The sequence below is a fragment of the Periplaneta americana genome, chromosome 16 (genome assembly GCF_040183065.1).
Source record: "Periplaneta americana isolate PAMFEO1 chromosome 16, P.americana_PAMFEO1_priV1, whole genome shotgun sequence".
Classification (NCBI taxonomy): domain Eukaryota; kingdom Metazoa; phylum Arthropoda; class Insecta; order Blattodea; family Blattidae; genus Periplaneta; species Periplaneta americana.
In genome coordinates, this window is record NC_091132.1 from 101,042,873 (window position 1) to 101,055,689 (window position 12,817).

The 12,817-nt window shown below is 35.3% G+C and overlaps 1 protein-coding gene across 5 annotated transcripts in view; it reads left to right on the forward strand.

The window, feature by feature from the left end:
* Positions 1-12,817, forward strand: part of Spred (Sprouty-related protein with EVH-1 domain) — a 202,054-nt gene that overhangs the window by 46,986 nt on the left and 142,251 nt on the right. For all 5 annotated transcript variants that reach the window (XR_011329725.1, XM_069812587.1, XM_069812588.1 and 2 more), the window contains exon 3: positions 9,153-9,321. Coding sequence is in view for 4 of the 5 variants with exons in the window: in XM_069812587.1 (XP_069668688.1) it covers positions 9,153-9,321 (169 nt within the window). In the remaining variant the exon portion in view is untranslated. The remainder of the gene's footprint in view (positions 1-9,152; positions 9,322-12,817) is intronic.

Here is a 12,817-nt window from a genome sequence, read left to right on the forward strand (position 1 = left end):
ATCAATTGAGCATAGATTCAAGGAGTTTCATGTTTTTAAAAAAGATTTTGAATTATTTACAACTCAATTTTCGGTTATGCATAATGTGTATAGGTTATGTACAGTATATATATATATATATATATATTATATATGTGTGTTCATTTATACAATTTTATATAGTTGTTTAGCTTTCGTCATTTTTAATATTTTACACTTTTAATTTTAATTTTGAGGCTCTTTAACATATCTACAAGTAAGTTATTTATCATTCCCAAACATGAATGAATACACATATATGGAATATATCCGTTCAGAAAGCTTACTTTCATTTTCCTTACGCAAAGACCACTCACAGTGTTGCACGCTACAGATTATGTACATGGCTAATGTGAAATATAATACGTTAATAACATGTTAAGACTCAAAGGTGATGTGGGTGTACTTCTTATCACAGAAGTGTTACAGTCAGTGCTCTCAAGGTTACATCATTCTACGATCGGGTTCCTTCAGTTTTGCAATGACTAACGATGCTTTACCCAGTGCAGTTTTAACCTTGAGACTGCTGCGTTAATTGATCTCATTTCCAGTAGAAATTCTCAATTTGCTTTGCGTGTCAGCAAGCATCGCTCCATCTTCCTGTTGTAATTGAATGTATACCGTCCTGAAATATTTCTAACAAATAATAATAGAGAAAAGCGCACAATGTGCATAATAGTTCAGTGTTCATTTTCACTGTTGCAAAACTTTGTTAAGGATTCAAGATGGTTGGTGCAGTCTAGTGCATGGTATTTTCCACAGTCTTTCCCACACAATGAGCACACGCATTCTGCACTTGGTTCATGAAAACTTCTGGTATTTCTAACAAAATGGTAAATTTTGTGTTCCTTTTTCGTACAAAATCCTTTACTTGTGCCCAAATGAGTTCGATAGGATAAACTCGCAGAGGTAAATAGGCAATGAATCACTATGTCCAAATTCTTCTGCAATTTTATCTATTTCATATGTTTTGAATCTCGGTTTGTACAACTTTATGATTTCGTACAATTTAGGTTTCAACTTGTGGTCATCAAACTATTTATTCTTTTTCAACCACTCCTGCATGTCTGCTTTAAGGCTGTTTGATGTTGGAGCTTTGTTTAGTTCACAGGAGTGATAACTCGCATTGTCCATAACAATAAAAGAGTTGGGTGGAATATTTGGAATTAACTACCGTATTTGCTCGCGTAATTTGCGAACTTTTTGATTAACTTTGGCCACTGAAAAATTGGGGTGCGTAAAATATGCGGATTTTTCAAATAAGAGGTCTTGTTCTGAGTTTATCTCAATTAGTATACGTATAGGTAAGTATTTACGGTAGGGCTAATTTTCTATACCGGTAACTTGTCTCTACCAAGGACAAGCATTGTTAAAGTAGCGGGACTTTGGGGTTTCTTTCTGAAGCAGGTATTTCAGTTGCTGGTAAATGACCTACGATGGACTGTAGGGAAGGAAAATCCCTACTGCACTGAAAAAAATATGTACGTAATCCCTACTACACTGAAAAAAAATATGTACGTAAAATGTGTGCGCAAAATACACGGAGCAAAAATAAAGTTCAAAATAATCCCTTAAAAATTAGGATGCGCAAATTACGCGAGCAAATATGGTATTCCTTGAACCATTTTCGAAATATTGCAGTCCATTTCCTCATGGTAATCTTCGGTAGATTTTGACTGGAAAACGAGTAGTGCATCTTTCACAAAACCTTCTTTGTTACTGGAATGAACTACAACTAATTCGAGACCCCTTTCCAATTGGTGTTCATAACCCTTCTTTATCATCTTCAATAACCCACATTTTATCTCACGTGAGATTAACGTTCACTCAAGTTTCATCTAGAAATATTATAGGCCTTCCCGTTTCCCACACGTCTTTAATCTTATACAAAAATTCATTTCTCTTTGCTATGATGTCGACGTGCTCCATTAGAAATTTCCTGTTGCTAGTATTTGTTTTGTAACAAAACCCATTTCATGCATGATTTTCCAGAGACCGTTGACTAAGTTTTATGTGATCAAGCTTCTCCTTACAAGTGGCAAGAATGTCATTTAAACTGGGAATAAACCCTTACTTATATAAATTTAATACTAGCCGTCGCATTGTTTCACGATCAAAATTATTAATATTTGTCTTTTTGCTTTCAAAGGGTCTCTTCATAGCGGGACTTTTCAAGGTTTCATTTGTTCGTTTCTCACATAAAGTTTTTCTGATTTCACTTCTAGACAGTCCAGTAGCTTTTGTTGTTCTTTCCCACACATTGGTGACTGATATTAGAGACCTGCCACATTTAGTGTTCTCGTATTCACTCTCAAAATATGCATACGGCACACGAGTTCTTCTGTATCTGAATATAATGGCTTACCTCTTCCTCCAAGTAAACATAAAATAAAAATTAAACAAAATAAAAACATCACTGAGATTAGCAGGTCCATTTAAATACTGTTATTGTGACTAATAAATCACTATATTTTAAAAACTCTGATGGAACTGATATTTAACCCTTGCGGTGAATTTTGGTGAAGTATGGAGGGCCCAATTTGTCAAATCCACTCTCCTCACCTTCACTACGCTGGGGCCTCCTTGGATCTTATAAGATGCGAAAGAGAGAGTGGTGTGCGGAAACCAATGGAAAGCTACCACATTTATTCTTTACAAGAAAAACTGCAAACATGGGATGATGAGTCTTTCCACTTGGTTGGGTCACTGGTTGAGAAGAAACTGCCTACTAAAGAATGCACTGGAAGGAATGGTGAACGGGAAAGAGTTCGGGGCAGAAGAAGATATCAGATGTTATTTTTATTTAGTCAACTGTGTGAAGAAAGGTCTGAACCTCGTGATACCAAGAAGGCACCACTTACGAGGCAAATAGGCCAGGAGATAGTGGGGTTAGGATGGTCAGTTGCTTTTCCCCTCCATTGCATACATCGCCCACTAGCTACATATTACACTAGTCAGACTTCAGATGGATATAAACAATTGTTTTTCCTCTGACACACATCATCAAGTGAGGTGTGCTGTCTGATAATAGATGTACATACCACCCAGAACCTCAATCAGAGGATTGATATCAGATGATAGACGACATTAAGATATGTGGATCGTATACGGAGATTAAGAGGAAGGCAGAAAATAGGAAAGATTGGAGAATGCAGAGTTTGCAGTGAAAGACCTGCCTATGGGCAGAATACTTATGTAAGTATGTATGTATGTGTATTAAATCAACTTAACTAAACACTTTACACAAAGAATACACTTCTGCACGTGAACGCAGTACTGTAACAAGTGAGAGAGAATACGGTCTTGCAAAGTTACAGACAACTACTTAAGAGGATTAAAGGTTTTTGACCTTCCTATAGCGAACCTGTAGGGGTAGCAACCGCCACTGCCCACCCTTTGCTTCACAGGAGAAACCGTCAATGTTGGGCAAGCGGAGTCCATAAACTCGCCAAATATAGTATAATGATATCTTGCTAAAGAGTCCTCTTACTCTTAATGTTAGATCTCTGAGAAGCTAACACTTCATTAGTAACTATAAATAAGCCACCACCTTCCAAAAATGAAAATTAAAGCTTAATAGATAACTTAAATTTCAAGATTATCTGCGAAATGAATTGTCATTAAAGTATAAATGATGAAACAAATTACATTCATCTTAATCACAGAGTTGGAGTCATTCTTATCCCATTGTTCTTAATACAGTGGAATCCCTTGTATCCGGCACCCAGATATCGGCAATTCCAAAACAATGACACTTTAGAAGAAGGAAAATAAAAATTAAACTACGAGGAAAAGTCAGTAAGTAAATTACAAACTGAAGTAGCAGCCTACATTTTTTAATGAGGCATCTAAATCTACCACCACTAGATTGCAGTATTATTAATGTTCCCACAATTACTGCACAAGCTAAACAAAAAAAAACAGTCATTTACTTCGCCAGAAATCGCTATTTTTAAAGTGGATAGGGTGGACAGGACCTGTGTTTGCTCCACAGAATTCTGTTACCTGCTATATAGATGTGCAGTATATACACTGAAGTGGCGATATCACAAAATGCTGATGTTATTTGCCACTTTTGGGTGCACAAATAGCTATTACGTGAATAATACATACTTCCTTGCCTGCTCGACAAATGGCGGAACAGTTAATTCACGATCTCGGCCCCTTTCTGAGATAGCCAGTTACATGATCTAGGTAGGTTTGAGACCAGCACTTGCAAGGTGATGGTATCTTTGGACAAGTATACCAATTACATCTTTAAATAACGTATAAAATAATTTTCCAATTAACAAGCAAATTCTATTATCTGACACTGGCTTTGTCCCATAATTGTACTATATACAGTGAAACCTGTTCAAGATGGAAGTGACATGGTCCTAATTTTTTTTCCGTTGTGGACAGGTTTCCGTGTTATTCAGGTGTGAAGTTAAAATGGAATATTTTATCATTTGTATAAATGAAAAACAAAATGACATGCCACAAATTGTAGGAATTACAAAATATTCCGTTTAACACTACTGACATTAAATCAGCTTCCTGTCACTTATTTAATTGGTGAATGATCTTGATGAAAATCTCATTTCGTGTATAAATTGTATCGTAACTCACTTATTAAACACTATAAAGTTTATTAATTACACTAAATTTAGTATCTTACACTATAATATAATACTGTACTGTATATCACAGCACATTATTTAATTGGACTAGGAGCCTGAAAGCCTTGAATTCTGGATTATTTAATTTCTTTGCCAGTTCAAGGGTTTTCTTTGCAGAATAGGTCCAGAAATTTGCATGATCTTTGAAAGAGCAAGAACAATCCACTCCCACAACAGTTCATTTATTTCTATGTAACCAGTTGTTTTCTCTTTCCTTTTATGTCACCATTCAAGCCACTCATTCATGATACGGCCTTTATTTTTTAAAGTGTTAAGTTACACCTGAGTTTTCCATTCATAAATTTCAACATTATTTTCCATACTCTTCGTTTCTCATTTTCCTCAATAACTTTTACTTAATCAATTAGTGATAGTGCAACATTTTTACGCAACTTTTTTTTTTATCATGAAATCACTAATACACTTGCGTTCTACCCAGCTATGACAGTATACAGGAGTGAAGCATTGAACATCTTTGAAGGGACTCGTCTGCCTAGTCGATAGGGTAATAAAATTTATGACCACCAGGCCAACACACCCTCGCACCCTCACAAATTTTACATAGAAAACTTGTTTTTATCTTAGTGACCTACTAGTATTTCGTACATTCCTTGAAAGCACGTACTGTTTCAAAATATAGTTTACATTAAAGTAGTGTGTCCAAAATATTATTTCCATTTTGAACAGTAGCAGACAGTTTCCATTTCCGCGTTGGACAGTTTCCATTTTATTCAGGAAAAATTACACATAATACATATGAATTTCACCGGGACCAATAAATTGTTCCGAAATAGACAGGATTCCGGATTATTCAGGTTCCAATTTGAACAGGTTTCACTGTATCTTATCAATATGGTGGATTACAGGCTAAAATTAAATCTCACAGTTCACTGGCAGTTTGTGTGTTGTGTGTAGCCCATAGAAGAAATGAAGACATCTTAAAGGAGCTTGGTATGTTGCTCACATTGGACTATATGCATTAGTATCAGAATAACTGGAGCTCATTGTTCCTAGATCAGTCTTCAACTATTGATCAAATGAGAGAAGATCACTGGGACACCTCATGAAGAGATTGGTGGAAAATTTCTTGTAGACAGTAACAATTTTTATATGACTATGACTATGACTATGACGATGATGATGATGATGATGATGATGATGATGATGATGATGATGATGATGATGATGATGATGATGGGTAAAGAGCTTACAAAGGACTACTTTGGTCCAAGTATTATATCTGAATATGAAAGTAATGGTGCTGTAATAATATTAGTGTCTTTAATGTTGCAGCCATTATCACTACCCTGTTTTTACCAAAAGACAATCATGTTTAGATAGTTCCATGAATAGATTTATGTTCAGTTCAGTTACTGTTTGTCATGACATAAATATATTTGCAAATACAGTAATAATTGGTTGTTGAAAGTTATTTTTCTAACAATTTCCTATAAAATTCTATAGTAGAATCGTGTTAGAAAAGTTCTCTTAAAAAAGGCAGAAATGCAGATGTCTAACTAAACAGATTAGGTTGGTACCCTTTTTCTGGCTTGGTCATAAGTTCGACTGGGAACACTTTAATTAAAGATTCTTCTGGTATTGACTGTATAAAGTTTGTTGTTTAGTCAACTATCCGAAGACAGGTCTGAACCTCAAGAGATACCAAGAAGACACCACTTATGAGGTAACTAGGCCAGGAGATAATGGGATAGAGTGGCCAATTTCTTTCCCCTTCCATTACATACATCGTTGATTAGATACATATTACACCATACCTGCACAAACAGCGCTCAACGAGGGTGTAGGTGTAGGCCTATTCTCAGTAACTGTTTCACGTTGCTTACCTACTGCTACAGTACAGTATGGAGGAATCTAAAAGACGGAATATAACATTTAACATTTTACGATTTACAGCTCGAACTTATTGATCTTCAATGTGACCTAAGGACTAAAGATGTTTGAATAATACTGCTAGCCTGGTTGAGTTTTACAAGACTGAACATTAGCAATAACATCCACGACTACACAGGCTGCCTGTGAAAATGATTGCTATGTTTGGCTCAACATTTATATTTGCGAGCAACTGTTTTCTATAATCAACTTTAATAAAGGCAGACATCGAACATCTGTAACTGATATTTCATTACGATCAGTAGGCAACTGTTCCTTTCAGCTGCCAACAGCATAAAACTTCGTTTTGATGTACTGATAAATAAAAATATAACAAAATGATATTGTACATTTAAGTAGCTATAGAATTTCTATTATTTCTGTAAAATAAATATTTCTTTATTAATTAATAATAGTCCAAGATAGTTTCGCAAACACTAAACGGGAATTCATTTCATAAACACTCGTAATTGTACTTCCTTTTGTGTATGTTTTGTACGAGATCATCCCTTCTTCCAGTCCACCCTTATACAGAGCACAGCTAATATCTGCATTCCTCTCATGAGCTGTGAGCCGGCTCGGAGAGCGCAAACCTTGTGCAGGCCTGTATTACACTAATCACACTTGTATAGGCCTACAAGTTTAATATTGCGCTCTTGAGGTCGTCATTTGTTTTTGAGGAAAAATTAACCAGGATGTGTCAGACTGTGGAACCATGATTGCTCTGTGAAATGATTCAATTTCACCCAGTAGTTGCAGTGGACTATTGGATTTATAGAATATTATGACCTTGTCCTGGAGAAGAAAAGCACGTTCATTCCCAAGTTTTGTTAAACTGCATAATAAATTAATATCTCTCTGTACACTTCTGAATAAATTGTTCTGGTGAAAGAATTGGTCCAGTAAGTCTCATTCGTGATGTTATCCATACTCCTACATTTTCTGTATGTAACTTGGTTTCTTTGATTGCATTGATTTTCTTGTCACTAAATACACATTTTGTAAAAACTTGCTTGGCCAGGAGAATTATTGCAACTTTCATCTGTGAAGAAAAAAAGTTTTGTTCAATATGTTGTGTTAATGCGATTTTTAAACTTTTTCGAAATTTTTATATTAGATCATAGTATCACGTAGTGAACATTTTGGGAATTTTCACAGCATTTTTGTTTCGCTATGAGAATAGTTATCACCATCTTAAAAAAAAAGAATCCCTGCTAATCATGTGCTTCTACAGTACTGTCAGCATACTGGATAAAAATATAATCACGTGTAGTATTTTACTTGTCAAAATTCCCTCTTTTACAATGATTCTGAGTAATCTTCAGTCCTTTCATTAGAACTGTCCTTGTGACATTGGGATGGAATTATCAACTTATGTCACCACAGCCAACTTATTTTGCAGAGATTTTTCTAATGCTCTGTAAAAACTGATGTGTTGAGGACATAACTCAGTTTATACTTATAATCATGATTGAATAATCAAGACTACTATTTAGTAGTCAACATGTATATACCTATTAATATGAGAAAAATTCATTCCGTCACTGGGAATCGAACCCGGGACTTCTCAGCTCTGTGCGCTGAGTGCTCTTTCCGACTGAGGTATGCCTGGACATGATCCACGGTGCTGGCTGAACTCTCTTCATTACATCGTCAGTGGCCTGCTACCAGCATTTTAGACATATAAGTCATATATGCAGGAGTGCATATATTACTTTATGGCCATATGGTCCCGGGTTCGATTCCTGGTGCCGGAACGAATTTTTATATGTCTAAAATGCAGGTAGTAGGCCATTGATGATATGAGGAGAGTTTGGCCGGCACCGTGGATTGTGTCCCGACATATCTCAGTTGGAAAGAGCACTCAGCACGCAGAGCTGAGAGGTCCCGGGTTCGATTCCTGGTGCTGCCGGAACAATTTTTCTCAAATTAAAAGGTATAAACATGTTGACTACTAAATAGTAGTCTTGATTATTCAATCATGAATATAAGTGAGTAGCTTAATATCAAAGATGGACATCTGACCTCAATCGAAATTTAGATAGCTGTGGTTTTTTATACAATTTTTCATACTCTTTCCAGTTATAGTGAAACCATATGCAAACTCTAGCACTATATTTATAAAATAACTTGTGTTAAATATTACAAAGAACACTGTGAATTAAAAAATTGCCTCTAGATCAAAATTATGGAGATGACAGATGTCCGTCTTTGATATTAAGCTACTCAAGTATATATCAATGTTAATAGTATTCAGAAACTGTTGTTGAATATGGCCATAAAATCATTTAAATATGCGCTTTTGCATATATGACTTATATGTCTAAAATGCAGGTAGTAGGCCATTGACGATGTGAGGAGAGTTCGGCTGACACTGTGGATCGTGTCCCGGAATAGCTCAGTTGGAAAGAGCGCTCAGCGCGCAGAGCTGAGAGGTCCCGGGTTCGATTCCCGGTGCCAGAACGAATTTTTCTCAAATTAATAGGTATAACTCAGTTTATTTAAATTACTCTTTCTTATCCTTTGTTAACATTTTTAGTTGTGTCTAGTGATTATTTATTATAATAATTTAAAACATATTTTCAGGTTGTGTTGAGTTGTACAATAAAAAAAGACTTTGAATACAATAAGGTGATGCCCACATTCCATCACTGGAAAACAGGAGACAAGAAATTTGGTCTGACGTTCCAGACAGCTGCAGATGCTCGAGCTTTTGACAAGGGAGTTCGTACAGCAGTGGAAGAACTTCTGGACGGTGAGTGACTTCAGTTATGTGGTTAACTGTTAATGTAGAGGTTTTGGATATCAGAATATGGAGTTGTACAGGTTATATATATTCTTGTATATGTGCATGATTTCTTACTTTAATTTAATTTGTAAATATTTGCATTTAAAATAAATTAAAAATACATGTGAATGTATTTTTAAACGTAATTTCTTCAAGCATGAGTTGCGTTTTGTTACACAGCTTTACTCCAAATCATATATCAGAACACATTTCTTGCATGGTACATAATGTGGCAGTACTTTGAAAGTTATATCTTTAAATATATTGTTCATATTGGATAAAATGTACAAAATGATAAATCATGTGAAGGCTCAAATATCTGTTAATATGAAGATAAATATTGGTCATACTTTTCAATTTATAGGCATATTTCCTCTGTGCCAACATTTGTCACTTTGGGCATCATTATAATGTAGAATAAAGATATTCTACCTTCTATACCTTAATAGAAAATATTGTTTGGCTCACTGAAGTGGTAATATAGTATTAAGAACTAGTATATTGTCCTAGAGTAGTTTTTTGTTACAACATTCAACAGTTATTTGGAAATCACGAAATTTCACATGAGCTCCAAAGTATTGCAATAGCTGAACATTTAAAGCAGTATAGACAAATATCTGGCTTCATCATGTGAATTACATGAGCAGTTCTTCAACACCATGACAAATTGTTACTTTCCTCAAGCGCCACAGTCTTCGGGAAGATTGCAAAAGACACGGAGAGGGACTGTAACTTGTCATGAATCCAAAATAATGATGGTGGTGATGGCGATGATGACTATGACTGAGACTGTGACTATGATGATGGGTGTCTACTGTATTAGACTATAAACATTTTCCACAAATATAACTTATAGTAGAATTAACGTTACTTTAAACTTCTTGCAACAAACTAGCCATGTGGCTTGTGGTTGCTGACCACGGGTTTACAAGTTGTCATGCCAACCATGGTTAACCTTGGAAGTAGTCAATCACTGTTTGATGCCCCCTGTTCTCTTTGCCCAACTTTGCGGGCAATGCTGCCACATTATCGAATATATCGCACTTGACTGACTGGCTCCTAGCAGTAGCAGCAAGCTGGTAATGATGCCATGACTGCAGGCCCATAAGCTATGTAACTAGTGAGCTGTCTCAAGTCGAAAGAAACATTAATTCTACTATAATTTCAGGGACGAAGTTTCAAGGTTGTCATTATATGAATTTTTGAACTGTAATACAGAAGTTTATAGCAACAAATGTGAAGAGTAGAGATTTTATATGAGCATCAAAGCCGCTATTTTTTTTTGTATCTAAAAGTTGTTGGTCTGGGTGGCGCAGTCAATAGAGTGTTCGCCTTCTGTGCCTGAGGTCACAGGTTTTATTCTGGCTTAGGTGAATGACATTTAAGCATTCTTAAATGCGACAGGCTTCTGTCAGTAGATTTACTGACATGTAAAAGAACTCCTGTGGGAAAAAATTGCAGCATACTGGCGACGCTGATATAACCCCGGCAGTTGTGAGCATCATTAAATAAAACATAATTTAAGTCTATGTTCGAGTTGCAAGAGAGAAAAATGGTAATTTTTTGACATTAAAAGTTCATTCTGACATCACTTGTTGGTACCACGAAAACAGAACTTAGTGCCTCGTGTTTTCCTCATGCTACATCTTGCTCCGTTTTCTATTTAGGTGTTCTAATCAGTGAAGGGAATGCAGTAAAATTCCTTGTATCCAGCACTCAAATAACCGATAATACAAAAACAACAGCACTTTTGGCTTGGCAAAAAAAAAAAGTAGTCATTCATGTGAAAGAGAAGTGTCTGACGAAGATGTAAGTGGTTTTCGTAGATCGCACATGCCACATATTGTGTTCACTCTTTACATTGTTCACGCGTGAAAAGACAAAAAAACCCATTATGTCCCTGGAGTTGAGGGTAGCAGCAGTATCTGTCACTTGGACCTTGCAAACAATCCGCAGAGACGTCTTTCAATTTAACACTTGAACTCGCCCATTTTGAAGGGGTGTTGGATGAGTCTAAATACGAAACTGTGTAATTCTCTGTTTCTACAGCGCGAAAAAATTTCATTCGAGTGATGGATAGTATCATGGCTATTATCGCTAAGTGCTGCTGTTGCACAATGGATTCTGTGAAATGCAAGCAAAATGTTCTTACACTCAAATCATCGAGCGTTACTTCAGTCTTTATAGTTGCGACATTGGCTACACTGCTCTTCACGTCACATGAGTCACATGACCACCATTTAAAATTGTCATAAGGTTACGAAAACTTTTAGTACTTTTTACGCTATTATGTATTGCTGTATTACAATAATTATGAATTGAGGAATGTACATTAGCATATTCAGTACTAAAATGAACATTGTACATATTTCAAAACATTATTTATAATTATCTATATGAAAATTACTAAATTTCAACATGGAAAAAATATTTGTGCAGTACAGTGTGTCTTTACATAACCTATAAACGTATTTTCCAATTATCCAGCACTGGCTTTGTCCCACAGTTGCCGGATACGAGAAATTCTACATTATGGAGTTTATGGGCTACATATTTGTACATGAATATCAAACAAGTTACCTTACACTACAGTGTTAAAAAAGTATATACTGGTATTATATTTTATTGCTTCAATTCGAGTATAGACGTTTCACACAAACATTAGGATTTTCTTAAATCCCCTGTTTATTTTTTTTAATTTAGCCTAAAATTTCAAAGAATATGTGTTCTAACGCCGAAATAGAGTCTGTATTTTTTTGTGATAACTTTGCGTTAATACAGCCAAAAAGTAGAGGATCTATAATTGCATTTAAGAATCTTCATCTCAAGTTTCTCCGAAATCAAATTGTACTTTGTTTTTAAATTTATCATTGTTCTGTATTCTCTCCGCAAATCATATTGTATCTTATTTTTAATTTAACCTCTGCTTTGTATTCTGGATCCTAGTGGTCAGCCGTAGATGTCGGCCAGATATCCCAAATTATGGAATTAGTAGTAGTAGTTAATCTTGTTACTTGAAAATAATTTTCAGTGTATCAGAAAGTATATATCTTACTAACATTATCATAATCATGATTTTTATAGTGTCTACAATTGAATAGCCGACCAGAACAAGGTTGTAACCCTCATTTCTCATAAGTTGACTTTTTCGTGAATAATGTTTGTTAATGATGCTGATGCGCTATGTGTAATGCTTGTACTCGTATTAAAATGAGGAGAAAAGTCTGATTGTCAACCTTGCTCTAAGAAATTTAAGGTATGTTCAGTACAATGTGTTTTTCCCCATTTTTTAAGAATTTCGTATTTGCTGGTCAACCTTGTTCTGGACAGGTGTTCAATTAACTATATTAGTTACTTGTTGCTTTTAATGCTAATCTCCCGTTTATGATGTCTAGTTTGCTGATTCTTCAACACTTTTTTGTATGTTTTAATCTTTAAATATTTTAATATAAATTTCTTGGTT